The sequence below is a fragment of the Chiloscyllium punctatum genome, chromosome 5 (genome assembly GCF_047496795.1).
Source record: "Chiloscyllium punctatum isolate Juve2018m chromosome 5, sChiPun1.3, whole genome shotgun sequence".
Classification (NCBI taxonomy): Eukaryota; Metazoa; Chordata; class Chondrichthyes; order Orectolobiformes; family Hemiscylliidae; genus Chiloscyllium; species Chiloscyllium punctatum.
Genome location: NC_092743.1, coordinates 128,515,823 through 128,541,809, shown reverse-complemented (window position 1 = coordinate 128,541,809; position 25,987 = coordinate 128,515,823). Strand labels below are relative to the sequence as shown.

The 25,987-nt window shown below is 41.1% G+C and overlaps 1 protein-coding gene across 1 annotated transcript in view; it reads right to left on the bottom strand.

The window, feature by feature from the left end:
• The window catches only part of znf704 (zinc finger protein 704), a 192,259-nt gene that overhangs the window by 14,050 nt on the left and 152,222 nt on the right, over nt 1-25,987 (bottom strand). The window contains exon 9 of the mRNA XM_072571322.1: nt 234-331. Within this exon, the coding sequence (XP_072427423.1) occupies nt 234-331 (98 nt within the window). The remainder of the gene's footprint in view (nt 1-233; nt 332-25,987) is intronic.

Here is a 25,987-nt window from a genome sequence, read left to right as displayed (position 1 = left end):
CCTGAAAAAAAAGTCTAACATGTTCGCAATTCTAATAAGGAATATATTTCTATTAAAAAGTACCTTCATATACTGAAAACAGGCCACAGTTTCAATTGTATCAACCTTACTCCTTTCATAACTAAGTTTTGTTATGTGCTAAATCTCAACCACAGATGAAGTTTGGATTTTTGAAGGGCTGGATTTGAAGTGGGGTTGAGTTAACTGCTGTTAGTGCGAAATAAGTACTGTACCTTGCTCCAACCACAGGTCTGGGTGGAGACGAGAGTGAAGGAAGGGTCTGCTGGCGCTGGTCTCCAATTTCCACGGGATGGCTATGGGTTGGTGAAACCTAGCACACACACAAACATAACATTTGCATCAGTGCCCTCTAATATACCACTCCAGAGGATCTGCCTAATCAGCAATTCTACTTTTTGTTGGACAGAAAGCCTGTCAAATAAAATTAACACTGTTTGCATTATAAATATTTAATTTTAAAAGAGATTATGGACACCAATTACATTTGCTTCCTGCTCCAAGTAAATTGCATGCTTTCACCTTCTAACAAACAAACCAAGAACTTGTTTCCTTTTCTGTCCTTGAGGAAACCTAACTGGCTGGCAAGTTGTAAAAACTAAATCAAGCTCAACAATTCTGTTGACGATCTAACCAGAATTCTGTGCTCCAGTTCCAGGGGTTGGAACTTCGACACCTATGATGGTTGGAGACAGAGTCAGGCTGGGACCAGAAGTAGCCCTGCGGTCCGCCCCAGTCTGACATTTCATCCCATGTCTGGGCCATTTGTCGCAGACGGGTAAGTTTTAGGCTGACAAGGCTTTCCTGTGTGCTGAGGGTTTCTGAGAAGGCTCATTAGGAGCCTAATTGAGGTCAACTAAAGATGGTCAATATGGAACATCCAGCCCCCTTGTCCCTACGGAAGGCAGGCCAGTATAGGTGCCTGGAGGTGGACAACTGACAGGAGGCCTGTAAGCCTAGAGGCCCTCCCTATATGTAGAGGAATTCCCTCCATTATCAGGGTGGTGCCCTGACTGCTGAACCTGGAATTTAAATACTGACGTTTTAAAAACCTGGTAAGTTTATAATTGGTGTTCTCAATTTCAAGCAGCTTTCTGCACTTTATTTAATTGAACAGTGAAGCTGCCCTCAGTCATGAACTGGCTGCCTGGGGATAAAAAACATACGTGTGACCTGAATTGAATTGAATTGAATTAGATGTACTCACATGAGCACAGTGAAAGGTTTACAAGTCACCACTTACGATGCCATCTTGTGGCTCAATGATAGTGTCCCTACCTCTGGGTCAGGAGGCCTCAGTTAAAATTCCACCAGCTGCAAAGAGGTGCATCAGTGTCTCTAAACAGATGGATTAAGAAAATGTCTAGCCTCTGGAAACAATGCAAATCTCTGATTCCTGATCTCGGAGGGGAAAGTCCAGCCACATGGATCAGGATGTCAGTCAGCAGAAATTACAATAGTACAAAGCATCTAATTCTACTTCTTGCTTTTTTGAAATTATATTTTTAAAATATTTTAATTAGGATACTAAAATGGGCCACTGTAAAAAAAAATGCAATTTGAAACCTTCAGGTTGATTAAATTTGAAAAGAATAAAGTTCTGTTTTAATTGAATTTTGTTTTTCACATCACAGTGCAGTCAAACCATTTGTAACATGTTTAGGCAAACATTCATTTTGATTTTCCAAGCAATATGTAAGTTATTGCATATGTTAATGTCAATATGGTTACCTCACAAAGTTCTTCCCCTTCACCATTGTTTAGACTGTCGTCTATATGCCACTGTTTTGCAGTCCCCTTGGTTAAAGATTAACGGATTCCTATTTTACTGTCAGTCCCAACTGCACTGCAGTTGGGATGAGGTTTATGTCTCATTTTATAATGTTCTGCCTCTGCAAACTCCCATTCCTCAGGCATAAAGGTCAGGAAAATGGGGCAGAAGCTATTACGTCAGGTCTCCAATTGCTTTGGGGTAGTAATATGTTAATGATTTAGAAGGGACAATCCCAGTTCCCCATCTAATTCTGATAGTTTCAGGTACTTAACACCCAGTTTCAGGATGCTGGCAATAATTGGTACAGCCTTAGCACTGGAAATCCGATCAGACTGAAGGCCATGAGAATCAGTATGTTGCAATAAAGATTATGCTAAGCCATGAGGTTACAGATTATGGCTAACCACAATTCTACAGCTGGTGGCCCACAGCATTTCATAGATGCCATACAACATGATGGAGAGTATCCTCAGTGTGAGGACAAGGGTTGTTTTCAAGTCTTGTTTTCAAATGGACGTTGCGACGTCCATGTCTACCAATACTGTCAAGAACTAAAACATTGGCGACACGTGTATTGGTGAGAACCACCCAGAAATGTTTGTGCCTTTTCTATCCTCAGTATCGCTTCAAGTGCTGTTCAGCATGGATGCACACTTATCAACTGGAGGAGGGTGGATGTTGATAATCATCAGGGTATTTCTGATATTTCTGACGCTGGTTGCTCAATGAGTGTCCTGAATGAGGGACCCCCAAGGGATCCTGCAAGCAAACTTACAAAGGCTTTTTGGGGGCCTCCTGAACAGCAAGACCCCATTTGCCACTGGTTGGGAATACCAGTAGAAGTGTAAGGTCCAGTAAGGTCCTTGAGCAGGCATAAATTTCCCAATGATGGGCATCAATGGGCAATCAGGTGGGAAAGCTGTTCACGGGCCTTCCTGCCAAGGACTTAACCTGAGCATCAGAGAGATTACACCAGGGCTTCCAGCCACTACTCTCGTGCCAGATATAATGCCAACTCCACCCACACCCATGAAACATGCCATGCGAGAGCTAACTGAACATTTTAAAACCAAGTGTTTGATGAATGCTATTCAGAAGTTCCAGTTTTCATGATTTGCTCCTCAGAGTTCTGTATCGGAGTCCTGCTGGAAATTGGGGTTGGAATATTTAGGTGGCTGTTTTCAATAAGTGCAGATGCCATGAGCTGTAGGGCCTTTTCCTGTGTTGTCGATCTCTATGACATTTTTTAAAATAAACATCAACCAGCTAAGAATCAAATTCAGTCATCTTAAATAGCTCAAATGTTACTTTGTTGCAACTAAGCTCAAGATTTATCAAAAACATGAAAGTAAAATAGTACCAAACTGGTTTTTGGAGATAGAAGAGTAAAATACAAACCAGCAGTTATCACCTCGTTATGAAGCCGTGCTCATCAGGTTCTAGTCATAGAATCATAGAGATATACAGCACGGAAACAGACCCTTCGGTCCAACCAGTCTATGCTGATCAGATATCCCAACCCAATCTAGTCCCACCTGTCAGCACCCGGCCCATATCCCTCCAAACCCTTCCTATTCATATAATCATCCAAATGCCTCTTAAATGTTGCAATTGTACCAGCCTCCACCACTCCTCTGGCAGCTCATTCCATACACGTACCACCCTCTGTGTGAAAAAGTTGCCCCTTAGGTCTCTTTTATATCTTTCCCCTTTCACCCTAAACCTATGCCCTCGAGTTCTGGACTTCCCGACCCCAGGGAAAAGACTTTGCCTATTTATCCTATCCATGCCCCTTTTGTAAACCTCTATAAGGTCACCCCTCAGCCTCCGACACTTCAGGGAAAACAGCCCCAGCCTGTTCAGTCTCTCCTGATAGCTCAAATCCTCCAACCCTGGCAACATTCTTATAAATCTTTTCTGAACCCTTTCAAGTTTCACAACATCATTCTGATAAGAACGAGACCAGAATTGCACGCAATATTCCAACAGTGGCCTAACCAATGTCCTGTACAGCCGCAATATGACCTCCCAACTCCTGTACTCAATACTCTGACCAATAAAGGAAAGCATACCAAACGCTTTCTTCACTATCCTATCTACCTGCGACTCCACTTTCAAGGACCTATGAACCTGCACTCCAATGTCTCTGTTCAGCAACACTTCCTAGGACCTCACCATTAAGTGTATAAGTCCTGCTAAGATTTGCTTTCCCAAAATGCAGCATCTCACATTTATCTGAATGAAACTCCATCTGCCATTTCTCAGCCCATTGGCCCATCTGGTCAAGATCCTGTTGTAATCTGAGGTAACCCTCTTCGCTTTCCACGACACCTCCAATTTTGGTGTAATCTGCAAACTTACTAACTGTACCTCTTATGCTCGCATCCAAATCAGTTATGTAAATGACAAAAAGTAGAGGACCCAGCACCGATCCTTGTGGCACTCCACTGGTCATAGGCCTCCAGTCTGAAAAAACAACCCTCCACCATTCAGGATCTGGTCTATCCTTTTCCATCACAATTTTAAAATGAATAGAATTATGGTCACTGGCCCCATAGTGCTCCCCACTGACACCTCAGTCACCTGCCCTGCCTTATTTCCCAAGAGTAGGTCAAGTTTTGCACCTACTCTAGTAGGTACATCACATACTGAATCAGAAAATTGTCGTGTACGCACTTAAGAAATTCCTCTCCATCTAAACCTTTAACATTATGGCAGTCCCAGTCGATGCTTGGAAAGTTAAAATCCCCTCCCATAACTACCCTATTATTTTTACAGATAGCTGAGATCTCCTTACAAGTTTGTTTCTCAATTTCCCTCTGACTATTAGGGGGTCTATAATACAATCCCAATAAGGTGATCATCCCTTTCTTATTTCTCAGTTCCACCCAAATAACTTCCCTGGATGTATTTCCGGGAATATCCTCCCTCAGCACAGCTGTAATGCTATCCCTTATCAAAAGTGCCACTTCCCCTCCTCTCTTGCCTCCCTTTCTATCCTTCCTGCAGCATTTGTATCCTGGAACATTAAGCTGCCAGTCCTGCCCATCCCTGGGCCATGTTTCTGTAATTGCTATGATATCCCAGTCCCATGTTCCTAACCATGCCCTGAGTTCATCTGCCTTCTGTTAGGCCCCTTGCATTGAAATAAATGCAATTTAATTTATTAGTCCTACCTTGTCCCTGCCTGCCCTGACTGTTTGACTCATTTCTGTTCTCAACTGTACCAGTATCAGATTGATCTCTTTCCTCACTATCTCCCTGGGTCCCACCCCCCCCCCCCCCCACCCACACCTTACTAGTTTAAATCCTCCCAAGCAGTTCGAGCAAATTTCCCTGCCAGTATATTAGTCCCCTTCCAATTTAGGTGCAATCCATCCTTCTTGTACAGGTCCCTTCTACCCCAAAGGAGATTCCAATCATCCAAAAATGTGAATCCTTCTCCCATACACCAGCTCCTTAGCCATGCATTCATCTGCTCTATCCTCCTATTCCTGCCCTCACTAGCTCATAGCACTGGGAGTAATCCAGATATTACTACCCTTGAGGGCCTCCTTTTTAAATTTCTACCTAACTCTCTGTAATCTCCCTTCAGAATCACAACCTTTTCCCTTCCTATATCGTTGGTTCCAATGTGGACAATGACCTCTTGCTGGCCCCTCTCCCCCGTGAGAACATTCTACACCCTCTCTGAGACATCCTTATCCTGGCACCAGGGAAACAACACACCATTCTGCTTTTTCTCTGCTGGCCACAGAAATGTCTGTCTGTTCCTCGGACTACAGAATCCCCTAACATAATTGATCTCTTGGAAGCCGACGTACCCCTCGTTGCATTAGAGCCAGTCTCAATACCAGAAACTTGGCTGTTTGTGCTACGTTCCTCTGAGAATCCATCACCCCCTACATTTTCCAAAACAGCATACCTGTTTGAAATGGTATATCCACAAATGACTCCTGCCCTAGGTGCCTACCTCTCTTACCCTTCCTGGAGTTAACCAACTATGTGACTGTATCTGAGACATCCCCCCCTTCCTTTCCCTGCCATCCATCACATACTGTTGCTGTTGCAAATTCCTCATCGCTTCTATCTGTCTCTCCAACCGATCCATTTGGTCTGATAAGATTCGCATCCAACAACATTTATGGCTGATGTAATCTGCAGTAACCCTTAAACTCTCTTTAAACTCCCACATCTGACAAGAAGTACATCTCACTGCAAAAGCCATTCCTGCAGAAAGCATAATAACTTTTGATTTGGTTCACCTTTGCCAAGAGGAATTGAAGCAGGACATAACAGTGCAGTGCAGCTTTGAAACACTGTCATTAATTTTACATATTAAAGTTCTCAGAGCTGACAGTCTTAATAGTCTGCTGTAATAAGCTAAATATGGTAATTCACTAAGAGACACTGAGCAAAATTACAGTAAATCACAGATAACAACAACTCCAATAGAATTAATGCTGCATGTACTTCAGCGAGGACTAGGTGAGCAATGCAGTCGATCAAGTGTCTCACTTCAAAGGACTGTATATGGATATATCTGCACCATATTATTGTCCATGAAAGACAATGAAATCCGCACTGACTCTTTAGCTAATTTGGCATAGGTTCATTTTCAGGAAATTTCAGGTTGTTACATTATAAATCATAAAGAGATTTATTTCAGGACATGGAAGGGTTATGTCCGTAATTATTGTAAATCATCTGCAACACACTGTCCTCGGCAGACAGCAATGACATTGGTGGTTGTCTGTATCCTTCACAAGCAAAGAGATAAAATCCAACAGCAGGCACTCTATCTGTCACAGTAAAAGTTTGCAGGAGTAATTCGTAAACAATCAAATACTGATGGGCACAACGATATTTCCGAGAAATGATTCAGCCCATTTTCTTCATCACCACACTGCAACTCCCAAGGGCTTTTACTCTTACAAGCAAAAGTTAATTGAAAAATGTTTTAAAAGCAGCTTGAACAACAAGCTAGAACACTGAGTACAAAAACTGCACACTATATTTAGCTGTTTGATTTCTCTTATAGTATTTCCACATTCAGGTAAAAGAAGTTGCTAACTTAGGAGAGATACATAGTCTTTTCCCTCCATCATTAGACTCCAATGTTATCCAGCAGTCAGCTTTACTAATCAGATGGTCAGAAAGGTTATATTCATTCATCAACATGCAACTGAATCCAGTGTTGGTGGATGGAGCAGAATGTTTATTTTTTAATGCTGCTTGGAATGTATTCTGCTAGGGGCAGCACAGTGGCTCAGTGGTTAGCACTGCTGCCTCACAGCACCAGGGTCCCAGGTTCAATTCCAGCCTTGAGAAACTGCCTGCGTGGAGTTTGCACATTCTTTGTGTGGGTGGTCCGATTTCCTCCCACAGTCCATTGATTTGCAATTCAGTTGAATTGGCCATGTTAAATTGCCCATAGTGTTAGGTGCATTAGTCAGAGGGAAATGGGACTGGGTGGGTTACTCTTTGGAGGGTCGGTGTGGATTTGTTGGGCTGAAGGGCCTGTTTCCACACTGTAGGGAATCTAATCTAAGGTACTGCTTCAGAACTGGAAGCATTGCCAAAAACACATCTGGTGGATTTCAGCGTAAATCAGATGGTCCTCAGATTTGTAGATTCACAATAATAAAAAAACAACTATGGAGGCTGGAAATCTGAAACAACAACAGAAATTTCTGGAGTTACTCAGCAGGTCTGACAGCATTTGTGGAGAGTAACAGAGTTAATATTACGAGTCAACTGACCCTTTGTCAGATTGATCTCATTTGAGAAAATGGTCTTTATTTTCATGATAGGAGTGCAGGGGAAAAAGAGTGAGCAGATAGATGGAAACGGCCACATAGAGACAGAGAGAAAGAGAGAGAGAGAGAGAGAGAGGGTGATCAGAAGACAAGGCGATTGTTGATAGTACACCAAGGGATAAAAGCGAGATAGGTGATAATGAGATTATGAGATGGCTGGCTGCACTGAAAGCAATACATGTCCTTACAGGATCTGGAGTGTGGCAGTGGGTAAATTTGTTGATTCATACCTAGTTTACCTAGTTTTAAGTCTCAAAGCCTCAAATGAACAATATTTGGATTTAGATAATACCCTCATAAGATGTGCCACAGTTCTCTAAATATCTTTTACTTAAACTATGAAATAGCACAAAATTGATTTTTACAGCAGTCATATAGTATTTTCTCTCCAAAGGCAGGTTCTTGACAACTTCTTTGCAGTTTGGATATAGTAAGGACAGCAGAAGCTGGAAAGTCAGAGTCGATAAAAAAAGCACAGCAGGCCAAGTAGCATCCGAAGAGCTGGGAGCATTGACCTTCCAGGCAGGAGCCTTCATCAGATCCACCCTACTCTTCTGAAGCTGCCTGGCCTGCTATGCTTTTTCCAGCTCCATGTTTTATCGACCACAACATCTTTGCAATCACTACCATTGTTATATCCTAAGTAATGCGACGAAGGTAGCGTGACAATGATAATGTCCTTTTAACTCTGGGACTTGTAACGTTGTATACTGCAAGAATTTCAAACAAAAATCAGCCTGTTCAGTTTCTTATGGGGGCAGGCTTAAAATATAGATCTATCAGAATTTACTACTGGACTCTGTTCTACTAAGAGATATGAAAGAACAGTAACTGATAATGACAGCATATTGACAACATGAGAAATAAAATCAGGGATGGGCTTTATTGGTCTTTTGAGTTCTATCATTTAATTATCATGGCTGTTCTGCTACGTCAACTCCACCTCCTGTCCCATCCTCATGCCAGGTTTCCAACAGAGTACAAAGATCGACCAATTCCATTCTTGAATATACTCAATCACTGAGTATTTTGGGAGACGGAATTCCGCAATCTCTAAGTGAAGACGTTTCTCCTCATCCTAGTTCCAATTGGTTGACACGTTATCCTGAGACCATGACCCCCAGTATCTACTTTGTTAAGCCCTCTAGGAATTTTACATATTACACTTTCCGAAGCATGAAGAAAAGGATTATTAAATATTGGTGCAAAGCTTGTGTTTATTAAGGAATAGTTGAGGAGCTTTTCCTTGAACGCAAAGCATGTAGTAACTGATTCTAAATTCTGGGTTATAACTCAAAATAAAATTTTACATTTATGCAACATTCAATTCATCAGAAGTCACCAGTTATTCTGTATTTTGAGGTTTTGGCTGATGGATTGGCAGTCGCTTTGCCAAAGCAGAAAGAAGAATAGTGCCATAGGATAATGACATGGACAGGTAGATGGTATCCTGGTTTGCTATTATAACAATAGGTGACACCTCCATTGATGCAGAACTCACTACTGCAGTGAAATGTCATCTCGACTCCACAAGTTCAATTCCTGGCCTAAAAGCACAATTTAGTCAAAGTGACAATGAAACTGAAACAGTGTATTAGACTGAAACTTGTTGCTGAAACAAAAGCCATACTTTTCCTTTTAAACCAAAATAAAATTCATCTACCCACCCATATTACAGATTAGCCATAGTTCAAATGGTACAAAGAAACAATTGGATCTCAAACAGTCAACTAACAAAGGTGAGACCCAACATGAGCTATTCCAGCACATGAAGAAGGGTGGATTTAATATCTCCTTCCCACATACTTAGTGAGCTTAGCCTTGTAATGAACCAGCTACCCAATTCACTTACAGACCTTATTACCATTCAAGAATCAGCAGAAATGCTGAGAATTTCAGCATTAACTCTCAATATCAGAGACAGCCATCAATAATAACAAGATTGGGGTAAAGGTTTTTTATGTGTTCTATTAATAAATAAGATTTTTTAAAAATTCTATTGCATATTAACGTGGAAGAAATCATTCCCATAACATATTTCATTCCTTTTAAAACTGTCAATTATTTTCATTTTCTCATCCCAAAAGCTACTAAATACTGTGCTCTACGTTCTAATACATTGAAATCACATCTTCCTTACAATGCTGCACAGAAGCATTTTTTAACCTAATTTATTATTATTGATGGTTTTGTAATGTAGCATAATCCCAGTAGCAGAGTGAACTCAATGCATGTAATTAAATCCAGCGTTAACTATATTCAGAGCAATACAGAGAGCAAATTAAAACTACTGCTTGTAATCCAATTCCAATATAAACATATAGATTTCTTTCAATGTTCATGTGAAATAAATGAATTATAATGTCTAAAATTTACAACTAATTTCCAGAAATACTTCTAATGAAATGTGATCTCCAAGAAATGGTAGGATCAAGGAATCAAAAAATAGAATGACTTCAGAAACAGAAGAATAATATGATGACAAAAGATGGGATTGGAGGTCTGTCCAGTGAGAAATGAATAAATGTCATTCCTCAATCTTATCCATCCTGTGATCTAGGAACAAGTCATCACACGGTTTAACCTAAGCATTTGTACATACTTAAAGGTCCTGTCTAGCTGTGCTTTTAAGAAATGAAAAGCGCTTTCTTAATAGATAAATCACACTGCATTTTGTTTTATTCTGTTAAACAGCATGGAAAGCAAGCCTTCTGCTAGTTTGGATCTGCTCCAAAGCTTCCACAGTCCTACACCTCCCCCACAGATTGACCTATTTTCCTCAAAACGCACGGTGCAATTAATGTTAGTGAAACAGGCTGATACTGCATTTGATATTCTACGTGATTCTGAATAATTCTGCAGGAACTCTGGAAAAAAGGGTACATTGACTAAAATATATTTTGTTTTATATTAAGACACGAAACCAAATTAAATTAACCAAGCTAAACAAAATTACTGACCTTAAGTATAATTTCCTACTCCTAAGCACTGATGCAATGACTCACTTTCATAAATAAAAATAACATTAAAAATGTAAGAAGAGTATTCGGCACAAATTAGAGGATAATAAGAAACTTCATTTCAGAGGGAGTGGCAGCTCTGGAGCCCAAAATGCAAAATGATGATCTCGAAGAAGACCTTGGTTTATTAGAGAACACTGTTGAAGATGGGGTTACATTGGCATTATAAACTAAGTACACACTTGCGTTGGATGTGGGAACTACAAACTAAGCCACTCATGAAATTTGTAACAGTTCTGTCATTGCACATTGCACAGTGGTTAGAACTGCTGCCTCACAGTGCTGAGGGCTCGACTTCACCCTCAGGCAACTGTCTGTGTGGAGTTTGCACATTCTCCCCGTGTCTGCATGGGTTTCGTCCGGGTGCTCAATCCAAAGATGTGCAGACAAGGCGGATTGGCCATGGGAAATACAGGGTTACAGGGATGGGGTAAGAGGGGTGAGATGCTCTTCAGGGGGTTGATGTGGACACTATGGGCCAAATGGCCTGCTTCCACACTGTAGAGATTCTATGGTCCCTCCTCCATAGAAATGCCTTGGAAGACTGGAGAACAATTAGCATTTGTGACAAAATGAATTTCTGCAAGGTAGGTGGTTCACTGTTGAATCAAAGGAGAAATTAGTGAAGGCCAACTGAGACCTTGTTCCAAGACAGTGGCTCAAGGAGGGTCTATACAAAAGACTTAGAGAGGTGGAGGGTTTAAGTCAGGAAACTGTGAGATTGGAACCAAGATGACCAATTCCTCCAAAGGTGGATCAACATAGAGCATACAACTAAGAATCTAGAGTCAAGAAGAGCAGGGAATTTGAGAGGTGGTGGTAGTGGTGGAGGGAAAGGGAATTAGGCAGGTGTTCAGGTAGTACTAGATAAGTGACATAGGCAAAAGTAACAATGAATATTTCGACTGTGACTTTGCTCAAAGAGGTAAGAGTTTGAGAAGGGGATACAATACCGGAGCAAAAGAATTTAAAAGCAGTTGAGAGAAGAAGGAGGTCGTCTCAACTGAAGAGAAAAGAAGAGGAAGAAGGTGCTGATATTGACTAGGAAAGGAAGACAGGTGTACTGTGCTTGTGTCTGGAGTGCAGATGTTAAATGCTAATATTTTCAATGCTCCAGAGTATAGGCCATACATGTGGAAGGTTTACATGACAAAGACATCAACAATTCGAAATAATCCTTCTTAATCGTGGACTTGTTCCAAAATTTGGAAACTTTCAGAGGCAAGGGTAAATAGTCCCTTGGTGATTATGGCCAGCTTCCAGTTAAGAGAAGTTTATGTACAGTCTAATTAGAGGTGATAGATTGAGTTATGCTTTCTCCTCTGGTCTGAAATCAGAGCAGATGAGAAAGGTAGTTTCTGTGCTACACATAACAAGCAAGACCACTGAAGAGTTTTCCATCATTTTCTTTCTAATTTGGGGAACTACTGTCATTCAACCAGACAGTGGATCCACTCTTCAAAAGCAAAGAAATGGAATGTAAAACATCTGTGGGGAAAATAACTAGAAGATGTTTCAAAACATATATTAATGTTGCCTCCTTGGCAGAGTCACATTTGATCTTGCAATAAGTTTCAACCTCACATTCATGCCATCTCTGGGATCACCTATTTCCACTTGTAATAACATCAGCTTTTGTTCTGTGTATGAAGTTAGCAGCTGTGGAGAATTAGTTGGATGAAGATAATAACATGTAAGCACAAAATATCCCAAGGTTGGCTATACTTAATCCTGCCCTGGAACAAAGGTGGGGTTTGCTGTGAAGTTTTTAAATAGTTCCCTTCAGCCAGTTCAAGAGGCAGTGAATTTTAATCAGGGAAGAAAGTCAGAGAATGTAACATGCAGTGAGGTGTTGTGTTCACCCAGTGGAGGTAAAGAAATGGGGACCACTGACAATGCAGTGTTGTTGAAAGTGATAACAAGAAAGCCCACAAATAGGATTTAGTTGGTGCAGTTGAGATAGATTGGAGGTCACAGAAATTCAGGGCAGCAGTTTGGTTACTTGGTAAAGACTGGCATTGTGCCAGCAACTAGGCACTTGTAGTCTCAGGAATTCTGGATAATGTGGTCTTAGGAGAAGTGAGCATTAGGTCAGCTATTGAGGTAGTCTGTGGAGGATCGGTTTTGAGAGTTTAGAGGCTAGATTTTGAAAAATGAAGAACTGGAATCCCTTGCAAAAGAAACAAAGTTTTGATGAAATTTGGTGATCCACCATATCATATGCATCTGAGCAGGATGTTGAAATACCGATGAGATCTGTCTCGGCCAAATCTGCTGTTTGATTTGCTCTGTAGGGTGTTCGACAACAGTTTGCCTGTTAACTCATATCTACCTCACGTTAATTCTGACTGTTGGACCACACATGGTGTGAGGACATAACCAATAAAAATATTACCAATTACTTTACTTTTGTAAAGATTATTTTGTTTGTTCAAAGCCATAGAATCATATGGCTTTATTCTTTTAGAAAACCCCTGGAATTTCCAACTTTGTCAGATTTAAACAGACAAGGTACTGGTGCTTAACCAGACTGGAACACAAACTTAGAGTTCTCATCTGAGAATATTTCTTATCTATGACGTCACTTGTTTGAACCTATGATGATATGATTACAGAGGCAGCAATGCTACTACTCTTGACTATTTCAAAGCACTCTTGGTTGGCCTTCCACATTATAATCTCCATAAACTTCAGACCACCCAAAATTCTTCTCCATGTCTGAACACACAGCAAGTCCCATTCCTCTATTGCCTGTATTCGCTGATCTAGAGCAGCCCAATCACACAAATCATTGATTTTAAAAATTCTCACTCTTGTTTTCAAATTCATCCATGTCCTTGCCCCAGCCGATCTCTATAATTTCCACCAACCCCACAATATATCAAGATATTTGTACTTCTCTCACTCTAGCCTCTTGTTCATTCTCAATTACAACTGCTCCATCACTGGTGCATGTGCCTTCAGATGCCTAGGTACAAAGCTCTGAGATTTCCTTGCGATGGCTCTCCACCTCCCTTGCTTCCTTCAAGACTATTTCATAAAAGCTCTCTCTTTGAGCAAGCTATTTTTGCATTTTCGTGTTGACTTGGCAGCCCTTCTAAAAATGGCAGCTGAGCTCCAATTCCAGGATTCCCAATCACAATCCAAACTTTGTGATTTTTGGATCTGATGTACTACATGTACCATTTGGCATTTCTATGTCCACTAAACCCAATTGTTCCATTACTAATGTGAGATGTTTGCCTTCTTAGCTTGCTCTGACAGTTTTATTTCCAAACCAGGGTAACTTCTAATACTTCAAAAAAACCTTAACAATTTTCAGTGCCATTTTAAGTCTATGTACAATGTCTATGTGTATGTCTATGTTTATGGTATACCCACTTTAAGTACCAAAGTCCAATACCAGATGTGTGTTGTCTGTGTTTCAAGGTCACAGAGGAGCCCCCAATTAAGTTATGACATGCAGCAAGACCACTGAAGCAAATCAGCCTCCCTACTCTCCCTATCCACAACACAGTAGAATTAAAATCCCTTTAAAGTCCTTCAAAGTTGACCCCAATGTTTCCCACACAGACCTTTGAATAACTAATTCCAGACTTCGTAAATAATCTATTCTAGACACTGCGTTTGTAGTTTAAACAAAAGATGGGAGACTGCCATTTGGATACAGAACTGGTTCAAAGGTAGAAGACAGAGGGTGGTGGTGGAGGGTTGTTTTTCAGACTGGAGGCCTGTGACCAGTGGAGTGCCACAAGGATCGATGCTGGGTCCACTACTTTTCATCATTTCTATAAATGAGTTGGATGTGAGCATAAGACTATAAGACCATAAAACATAGGAGTGGAAGTAAGGCCATTTGGCCCATCGAGTCCACTCTGCCATTCAATCATGGCTGATGGGCATTTCAACTCCACTTACCCGCATTCCCCCGTAGCCCTTAATTCCTTGTGACATCAAGAATTTATCAATCTCTGCCTTGAGACATTTAGCGTCCCGGCCTCCACTGCACTTTGCGGCAATGAATTCCACAGGCCCACCACTCTCTGGCTGAAGAAATGTCTCCACATTTCTGTTCTGATTTTTCCCCTCTAATTCTAAGGCTGTGTCCACAGGTCCTAGTCTCCTCGCCTAACGGAAACAATTTCCTAGCGTCCACCCTTCCCAAGCCATGTATTATCTTGTAAGTTTCTATTAGATCTCCCCTTAATCTTCTAAACTCCAATGAATACAATCCCAGGATCCTCAGCCGTAGAAGTTCCTCAGCTCAGAGGTAGTTAGTAAGTTCGCAGATGACACCAAAATTGGAGTGTAGTGAACAATGAAGAAGGTTACCTCGGATTACAACAGGATCTTGATCAGATGGGCCAATGGGCTAAGAAGTGGCAGATGGAGTTTAATTTGTATACATGTGAGATGCTACATTTTGGAAAAGCAAATCTTAGCAGGACTTATACACTTATTGGCAAGGTCCTGGAAAGTGTTGCTGAACAAAGAGATCTTGGAGTGCAGGTTCATAGCTCCTTAAAAGTGGAGTCGCAGGTAGATAGGATAGTGAAGAAGGCATTTGGTATGCTTTCTTTTATTGGTCAGAGTACTGAGTACAGGAGTTGGGAGGTCATGTTGTGGCTGTACAGGACATTGATTAGGCCACTGTTGGAACATTGCATGCAATTCTGGTCTCCTCCCTATCGGAAAGATGTTGTGAAACTTGAAAGGGTTCAGAAAAGATTTTCAAGGATGTTGCCAGGTTTGGAGGATTCGAGCTATAGGGAGAGACTGAACAGGCTGGGGCTGTTTTCCCTAGAGTGTCGGAGGCTGAGGGGTGACCTTATAGAGGTTTATAAAATCATGAGGGACATGGATAGGATAAACAGACAAAGTCTTTCCCTGGAGTGGGGGAGTCCAGAACTAGAGGGCATAGGTTTAGGGTGAGAGGGGCAACTTTTTCACGCAGAATGTGGTACATGTATGGAACGAGCTGTCAGAGGAACTGGTGGAGGCTGGTACAATTGCAACATTTAAAAGGCATTTGGATGGGTATATGAATAGGAAGGGTTTGGAGGGATATGGGTGAAGTGCTGGCAGGTGGAACTAGATTGGGTTGTGATATCTGGTTGGCATGGACAAGTTGGACCGAAGGGTCTGTACATCTCTATGACTCTATGACTTAGCAATTTATTAATAATAGACATTTAGCAGAGCAAAATTAAATAACAATGCAATCTAATTAAAGTCTATGATTTAAATCCAATAACTTTTGTTTTTGGCCACATTCACACAAAGACAGGCAAACAAACTCTGTTAAGGAATAAATTTATATTAAAAAAACAAAACTGGGCAGATTACTTAAGTAGGTTCCACAAAGCATTGTTCATGAGGCTTATAGGATTATTTCCTGTTTGATTTTCTGAAGATGTTTAATAGTACCATCTTTTCAGTTCACTGTGAGGACGTTTCAGTAATAATTGTAACTTAGCTTCAATTCTCTGAACTTCCAATAGCTGATAATAGTAGGTTAGGCAGGAAGCTTTCAAATCTTTGTGCTGTAGCATCAACAGTCAAACTCCTTTTCTCAGAAACCCCAAGTTCAAAAATCAGTTCAAACTCTGGGCTCTACCCACCAGAGTATTTATCTCCTGATAAAGTCCTGTTATCTTTCAAACATCTGCCATCTGTTTACTCCACAGCCTCTTTGATCAAGAACCAATTTACAATTAACTTTCAGGCCTGGCCTCACAAACAACAAAAGACTTTTTCTCTCTTTGGTTGACACAAGCAGTTGCTCGCGGTCCAAAGGTCACCTTTCAGCTCTCAGCTCACAGTTCACAGCTCCAAAACAAAATTGATAATAAAATAATGAAAAATCGGCAAGGGTTTCTATAATGAAGTACATTTTAGAGTCACAGATTGGTTTGAGTCATCAGACCTTATCCAACAGTCTCAATTAGGCAAGCTCCATTGTGGAGATTGGTGTGGTCCACATCTGGAATTTTCATGGTTGGCCAGCATTTTAAAGGATCATGTTCAGGGCATTGTGAACCACAGTCTGTGTAGGGAAACCTTTCGAAAGGTATCTTCAGATGTTCCTTATGCACACCCATGCTAAGATATACCTGCTGAAACACTCCTCATATCAAGACAAGCCCCTGAAAGTCTCATGCCAAGGTAGGCCTCCAAAACATACCTTTCATTTCCACTGACACCCCCATGCCCAGTTGATTGACAGTAAAATTGTCTATAGATTCTCCTGGAAGTTTAAATCTACTGTTCAAAAATTCCAGTTGTTCTCAAGTTAATGTAATTGTCAATAGTTTTTATAACATCAACAAGAATGTTTAATTTATTTTCGGCTACAGAACTGACTGAATACACTGGTGTGTTAACTTTTTCTGCTTCTGGGTTAGAACATAGAACATAGAACATAGAACAATACAGCACAGAACAGGCCCTTCGGCCCACGATGTTGTGCCGAACTTCTATCCTAGATTAAGCACCCATCCATGTACCTATCCAAATGCCGCTTAAAGGTCGCCAATGATTCTGACTCTACCACTCCCACGGGCAGCGCATTCCATGCCCCCACCACTCTCTGGGTAAAGAACCCACCCCTGACATCTCCCCTATACCTTCCACCCTTCACCTTAAATTTATGTCCCCTTGTAACACTCTGTTGTACCCGGGGAAAAAGTTTCTGACTGTCTACTCTATCTATTCCTCTGATCATCTTATAAACCTCTATCAAGTCACCCCTCATCCTTTGCCGTTCCAACGAGAAAAGGCCGAGAACTCTCAACCTATCCTCGTACGACCTATTCTCCATTCCAGGCAACATCCTGGTAAATCTTCTCTGCACCCTCTCCAAAGCTTCCACATCTTTCCTAAAGTGAGGCGACCAGAACTGCACACAGTACTCCAAATGTGGCCTAACCAAAGTCCTGTACAGCTGCAACATCACTTCACGACTCTTGAATTCAATCCCTCTGCTAATGAACGATAATACACCATAGGCCTTCTTACAAACTCTATCCACCTGAGTGGCAACTTTCAAAGATATTTTCTTTGGGGTCTATGTTCATAGTATTCAATTTTGAAACAATTCTGCAACTTAGGAACTGTTTTTCTATAAATTCCAATAACATTTTCAATTAAAGTTATTTCTGATGTTGCATCTGCTCGGAAGCATGATGGCTCTTTCCATTTCTCCTTAATCTGTTGATCAATCTTATTGCTGTGGAAGTATTTTAAAGCAGATAATTTCAATACTGCTTTAAATCTGATGTACTATAAGTTGTCTTCTTCAAAAATACAGTTTAATTTATAATTACTGCAAAGCTTGCTCGCGCCTTTAGACAATAGACAATAGACAATAGACAATAGATGCAGGAGTAGGCCATTCTGCCCTTCGAGCCTGCACCGCCATTCAATATGATCATGGCTGATCATTCCTAATCAGTATCCTGTTCCAGCCTTATCTCCATACCCCTTGACTCCACTATCTTTAAGAGCTCTATCCAATTCTTTCTTAAATGAATCCAGAGACTGGGCCTCCACTGCCCTCTGGGGCAGAGCATTCCACACAGCCACCACTCTCTGGGTGAAGTAGTTTCTCCTCATCTCTGTCCTAAATGGTCTACCCCGTATTTTTAAGTTGTGTCCTCTGGTTCGGCATTCCCCCATCAACGGAAATATGTTCCCTCCTGCCAGAGTGTCCAGCCTTTGCAACCTTTTCTTTATGTATTACTATTCAACAGCATTGAACTGACAATTTTGATGTAGTTTTAAATTGTATTGACCAGTTGTGAGAAACCCGAAGCCATAAGAAATCATGCGAAATAGGAACAGGAGTAGTTTGGCCACTTCACCCTGCTCCACCATTCAATAGGAACATGGCTGATCCAACATTCCTCACGTCCACTTACCAGCCTTTTCCCCATAACCCTTGATACCCAACTGATCAAGAATCTATCTATCTGAGCCTTAAATATACACAATGATTCAGCAGCCGCTGCTCTCTGTGGCAAGGAGTTCCAAAGGTTCTGCAGCCAGCAGTGAAAAATCAGAATGGTGTGTTGCTTCTCTGGTGCCAGGATCAAGGATGTCTCGGAGAGATGGCAGAATGTTCTCAAGGGGGAGAGGGACCAGCAGAAGGTCATTGTACACATTGGAACTAATGTTACAGGAAGGGTAAAGGATGAGATTCTGAAGGGAGAATATAGAAAGTTAGACAGGAATTTAAAAAAGGAGGTCCTCGAGGACAGTAATATCTAGATAACTCCTGGTGCTACGAGCTAGTGAGGGTAGGAATAGGAGGATAGAGCAGATGAATGCGTGGCTGAGGAGCTGGTGCAGGAGAGAAGGGTTCAAATTTTTGGATCATTACAATCTCTTCTGGTGTAGAAGTGACCTACAAAAGAAGAATGGATTACAACAGAGTTGGAAGGGGACTAATATATTGGCAGGGAGATTTGCTAGAGCTGCTCAGGAGGACGAGTAAGCTGGGCTATGGGACCCAGGGAGATAGTGAGGAAAGAGATCAATCTGAGAGTGGTACAGTTAGGAAAAGGAGTGAGTCAAACAGTCAGGGCAGTCAGAAACAAAGCAGAGAACAAGGTAGGACTGATCAATTAAACTGCATTTATTTCAATGCAAGGGGCCTAACAGGGAAGGCAGATTAACTCAGGGCATGGTTAGGAACATGGGACTGGGATATCATAGCAATTACAGAAACATGACTCAGGGGTGGACAGGACTGGCAGTTCAATGTTCCAGGATACAAATGCTATAGGAATGATAGAAAGGGAGGCAAGAGAGGAGGGGGAGTGGAGTTTTTGATAATGGATAGCGTTACAGCTGTACTGAGGGAGGATATTCCCGGAAGTACATCCAGGGAAGTTATTTGGGTGGAACTGAGAAATAAGGAAGGGATGATCACCTTATTGGGATTGTATTATTACCCCCTAATAGTCAGCAGGGAATTGAGAAACAAATCTGTAAGGAGATTTCAGTTATCTGTAAGAATAATAGGTGGTTATAGTAGGAGATTTTAACTTTCCAAACATAGACTGGGATTGCCATAGTGCTAAGGGTTTAGATGGAGAGGAATTTATTAAGTGTGTACAAAAATATTTCTGATTCAGTATGTGGATGTGCCTCCTAGAGAAAATGCAACACTTGACCTAGTCTTGGGGAATAAGGCAGGGCAACTGACTGAGGTGTCAGTGGGGGAGCACTTTGGGCCCAGCAACCATAATTCTATTAGTTTAAATTAGTTCTAAATTGAAAGACGGCAAATTTTTACAGCCTTAGGCAAGAACATTTAAAAGCTGATTGGGAGGCAGATGTTCGCAGGTAAAGGGACGACTGGAAAATGGGAAGCCTTCAAAAATGAGATAATTAGAGTCCAGAGACAGTGTATTCCTGTTAAGGTGAAAGGAAAGGCTGGTAGGTTTAGGGAATGCTGGATGACTTGAGAAATTGAGGTTTTAGTTTAGAAAAAGAAGGAAGCATATGTCAGGTATAGACAGGATAGATCAAGTGAATCCTTAGAAGAGTATAAAGGAGTATACTTAAAAGGGAAATCAGGAGGGCAAAAGGGGGACATGAGATAGCTTTGGCAAATAGGGTCAAGGAGAATCCAAAGGGAGTTTACAAATACATTAAGGACAAAAGGTTAATTAGGGAAAGAATAGGGCCCCTCAAAGATCAGCAAGGCAGCCTTTGTGTGGAGCCACAGGAGATGTGGGAGATACTAAATGAGTATTTTGCATCAGTGTTTACTGTGGAGAAGTACATGGAAGGTATAGAATGTGGGGAAATAGATGGTGACATCTTGAAAAATGTCCATATTACAGAGAAGGAGGTGCTGGATGTCTTGAAACTGATAAAAGTGGATAAATCCCCAGGACTCTGTGAGAAGCTAGGGAAGTGATTGTTGGGCCCCTTGCTGAGATATTTGTATTACTGATAGTCACAGGTGAGGGGCCGGAAGACTGGAGGTTGGTTAACATGATGCCACTATTTAAGAAAGGTGGTAAGGAAAAGCCTGGGAACTATAGACCAGTAAGCCTAACGTCGGTGGTGGGCAAGTTGTTGGAGGGAATCCTGAGGGACAGGATATACATGTCTTTGGAAAAGCAAAGATTGATTAGAGATAATCAGCATGGCTTTCTGCAGGGGAAATCATGTCTCACAAAGTTGATTGAGTTTATTTGAAGAAGTAACAAAGAGGATTGATGAGGGCAGAGCAGTAGATGTGATCTATATGGACTTCAGTAAGGCATTAGACAAGGTTCCCCATGGGAGAGTGGTAAGCAAGTTTAGATCTCATGGAATACAGGGAGAACTAGCCGATGAACAGAGGATGGTGGTGAAGGGCTGTTTTTCAGACTGGAGGCCTATGACCAGTGGATTGCCACAAGGATCAATCCTAGGTCCACTACTTTTCATCATTTATATAAACGATTTGGGCGTGAACATAGGAGGTATAGATAGTAAGTTTGCAGATGACACCAAAATTGGAGGTGTAGTGGACAGCGAAGAAGGTTACCTCAGATTACAACAGAATCTTGATGGGATGGGCCAATGGGCTGAGGAGTGGCAGATGGAGTTTAATTTAGATAAATGTGAGGTGCTGCATTTTGGGAAAGCAAATCAGAGCAGGACTTATACACTTAATGGTAAGATCCTGGAAAGTGATGCTGAACAAAGAGACCTTGGAGTGCAGGTTCATAGCTCTTTGAAAATGGAGTCGCAGGTAGATAGGATAGTGAAGAAGGTGTTTGGTATTAGTCAGAGTATTGAGTATAGCAGTTGGGAGGTCATATTTCAGCTGTACAGGACAATGGTTAGGCCACTTTTGGAATATTGCGTGCAATTCTGGTCTGTCTATCAGAAGGATGTTGTGACACTTGAAAAGGTTCAGAAAAGATTTACAAGGACATTGCCAGGGTTGGAGGATTTGAGCTATAGGCAGAGGTTGAATAGGCTGGGGCTGTTTTCCCTGGAGTGTTGGAGCTGAGGGGTGACCTTATAGAAGTTTATAAAATCGTGAAGGACATGGATAGGGTAAATAGACAAGTTCATTTCCCTTGGATGGGGGAAGACTAGAATTAGAGGGCATAGGTTTAGGGTGAGAGGGGAAAGGTATAAAAGTGATCGAAGGGGCAACCTTTTCACACAGAGGGTGGGTGCATGTATGGAATGAGCTGCCAGAGGAAGTGGTGGAGGCTGGTACAATTACAGCATCTGTATAGGTATATGAATAGGAAGGGTTTAGAGGGATATGGGCAAAGTGCTGGCAAATGGGGCTAGATTAGTTTAGGATACGTGGTTGTCATGGACATGTTAGACCAAAGGGTCTGTTTCCGTGCTGTACATCTCAATGACTCTGTGACTCAGAACCTTCTGAGAGAAAAAAAAGTCCTCCTTATCTCAGTCTTAAATTGGCACCCCATTATTCTAAGTCTGTGCCCTCTGATCCTTGAGTGTCAGCATTTACCCTGTCAACCTCCTTGATAATCGGATATGTCTTAATGAGATCACCTTTCATTCTTCTAACTTTCAGTGAGTTCCAACCTGTTCAGCCATTGATTGTATGACAGTCTCCCCCCCCCAACCCCCACCCCCCCACATACAAGAGATAATGTGAACCAGGTGGTGAATTACTGCTTTGGCTCTGAAATCCTTTGTTTTTCAAAACACTTGTATCTTAAAAATTCTTTTGAGTTTTACGATTCTGCAATGAAGCAATATTCTTCAAATGAAGCCTTTAAAATGAGTTCAAACATTTCTAAGCTTGTCAATTAAGTTTTGCTACAATATTAATATAACTTTCCTGGCTTTACGAATGTCTCTTTACCTTCTTTTTTTTTGGGAAATTCCTACTGATTATAATAAATGGAAGGGTCAATGCTTATTTTCTTTTTTGTTGGTCTCAGCTGAGTCTCCCTACCCCCTACCAAAATGTCTCATTCATTCTTTTCCTATTGTTTCATTAAATTTTATTCCTTTTTTAGTAAAATGTTCTCATTTTCTAATGCATAATTTCTTGTCTCTGAACTATGTTACTCGACTTAATTGAGTGTAGTGGACTCAACAACATTTGCTTCCAACATTCCCGAATTCAAAATAAAGTTTTGGTCCTGTTTTAAATGTTGCAGTTGTATCTTTTATGGCACCCAGACAGTAATAGCGGTTTTAACTGTCACCTCAGTGTATTTTCAGTCGCCACAAAGGCCAAGGGCAGCACCCCATCACCAAGTCACCCTTTATTGACACATGAACAGTCCTTGACTACAGTCCTGCCTCATACCGAGTCAGACACCGGAGTGTCAGTATCCCTGACACTCACCCTTTTTATCTGTCGGTCAGGGCTCCCCGATTGGACCAAATTAACAGCCCCAATCAGGGAACTCATATTCTGTGAGATCCAGCCGGCCCTCTTGTGGCACAGTGATAGTGTCCCTACCCCTGGAGGAGGCCTGGGTTTAAGTCCCACTTACTCCAGAGGTGTGTAATAATGTCTCTGAAAAGATTGATTCAAAAAATAAGTTAATTAATTTTTTTTTAAATGAGGTCCAGCTGGCTCCTTTCATTTAAACCACTGGGGTTTTTCATATTCCAGTTGGTTTTCTATCTTTTCCCTTAAAGATCTGACTTACTGCTACAGCTCTGACATCTAATCACATCCCAGTTGTTTTGCAATTCTTTCCTGTTCCCTTACTGTCTGAATTTGACTATCTGTCACCCACATAGGCCTTGTCTGTGCCTTATCCCCAGGTCAGGTAGCCTCAGAATACAAGCTCTACAGCTTACACAAGTGTGTACTAACTGACAGCTGTTTAAACGCCTTCAACTGTGGACTGATGACCTGACTTTTTCTTCATGCAGCAATGCTTTTGAAATTCCTCAGTTTAATATCACAGGTGGATTTTGCTGACAGCGCAAAATTATTTATCCCAAAATGAGAGGACAATTCATGGCTTATTTGACTCAAAGTGTGTTAATGATGTATGTCATGGAAATTTGAGAGAAATGGTGCCCTCACTCAGCTAATGTCCTCCCTTTGTCCTCATTGCGACCTTCATTAACCTCTGATTTTTATTAACTTCCTGACTCAGTAACATAGAAGTCGTCAATATACAAAATGGAGTTATAACGATGAAGTTCTAGCAGCATGGTATATAATACATTCTGTTTGCAGGGTTTCAACACTAACTTTTTCCCTGTGAGTTCAACAACGCAAACAGCCTCTCTAAGTGAGCACACAGTTTGTGGAAGGCAGCATGTCTTCACCTGCCCAGTATCTAGACCGAAAAAAACAAGCTCCCTCATGTTCATGGAAGTTTCTTCCTTCTGTCTCAGTCACAATTCATGAACCCTTCTCTCGATATGTACACTGACATTTTTCTCCTTCTTCAGTTCACACAGGCTGTTCCATCATCCTCTTCGATTCCTGTTATAGTTTCAGCATGTCACTGGTGCATGAGAAGGAATCTTCCTCATTCCTTCTCATGCACAAATCTTAACAGGGATGAACTATGCAAAGAGTGGGATTTTTAAAAATCTGTACAGGAATTCTTGCAAAGCAGAGTACAAAACATCAGATTAGCAGAATTCAGCCATTAGGAGCTAGATTCAGTGTCATGTTTGGAATTATGTTGCAAGTGGAACCTAGAGAATTGAAAACTTTAAGTGGAACTCACAGCTATTCCAAGGTAAAAGTGTCATACACCTGACGATACCCCAACTTAAGTTAAAACTTCTTATGTACCAAACAACAGATATAGTGTTGTTTGCAAATAGAACAATGAAAACACGTGGAGCTATTATTAAACTGTAAAGTAATTACATGCATGCTGACAATCCAAAGGCGCCTTTATCTGCCTCATCAGTGAAAATTTAAAAACCAAATACACTGTGTAAATTAATGATAATGGTGGGTTTTGGATTGCATGCAATTAATGCTACATATTGTGAAACCTACTATTACAAGTTTCTCTTGAAGATACACCCATCTGAAATATCACATGATTTAATTTTAGCATGTCACTGGTGAAAATGATTAGAATGATCAGTGCTAACTTATAATTTTCATATTGTTGGCCCCAATTTACATAGCATTGAGATCAGTGTTTGCTTGTTCTTTTCTGCAAGTATTGAAATTTTACATTATGCTTTGGTTAATATGGGCAGAGACAAACACTATTCTAGAAGTGTACAGTATTCATGTTTTGGCTGTTGCACTTGATTGTGGTTATTACAGCCTATTGGTTACCATTATATGTTGCACTGTAGGAGCAAATTACTGCAGATGCTGGAGTCTGTAGTCTAAACAACAAATGCTGGAGATCACAGCAAGTCAGACAGCATCCATGGAGAGAGAGCAAGCTAACATTCCAAATCTAGATGACTCTGCATCAGAGTTGCACTGCTTAGTTTGATGAAACTAACCATATCAGTTAAATTAAAATGCCTAGATGATTATTGTTCTGGGTAGATTCTTAAATGACAGCTTTGTCTGGGTAAAGTTCTTTACAGGGCCTGACTAGGGCAACAATAAATGGTGTTTGTATCTCTACTGACAAATCTACTATTAACTCAAAAATCAATCTGTAGACAGCAAAGAACAGTGCTAGTCTGACTATATGTAAAGTACACATCTGTCTTCATGATACAAAGTACTCTGAGGCATAAATCTGGAAAAGTGCTCCTTATTTGTTAGATTTATGTTGGAGACTAGCTTGAAGGATGCATTGGTTTCGTGGTAATGTCACTGACATTGTAATTAAGAGTCCCAGTTTATTATTCTGGTGTAATGGGTTCAAATCTCATCATGACAGATTATAAATATAGGGGTGGGACTAAGCACACCTGTCAAGTACTGTCAGTACAGGCACAGTGGCCCGAAGGGTCTCCTTGATGCTGTAAATTTCCATCATTCTATAAAAATGCCTAATGGGAATGAGGATCATTATTCTGACAGATGAACTATATCAGGCTCTGTTTGGAAAGAGATATCATGACCTGTGCCTCATGAAGGTGGTTTTGGACTCCTAACAGTTAACGCTGGTACCCTTAATTTTTGATCAAATAATACAAACTCTGCGCATTGCCTAACAATTACTGCCTGGCAAGCAGATCACAGAGTGATGGCCACTGCTGAGCCATTTGGCAACTGGACTGCTAGATAGTGCAGTTCATCATGCACTGGAAACCTGAGTAGGAACTCACGAATGCACCTGGTTTCCAGTCAATAATGCCAAAGTCTTTAGAGAATCATGTTACTTGGCAAACCAAAGTCTCCTACTGCTGATAGAAATATAACAGCCAGTCTGCTCTGCCAAATCAGCAAACAT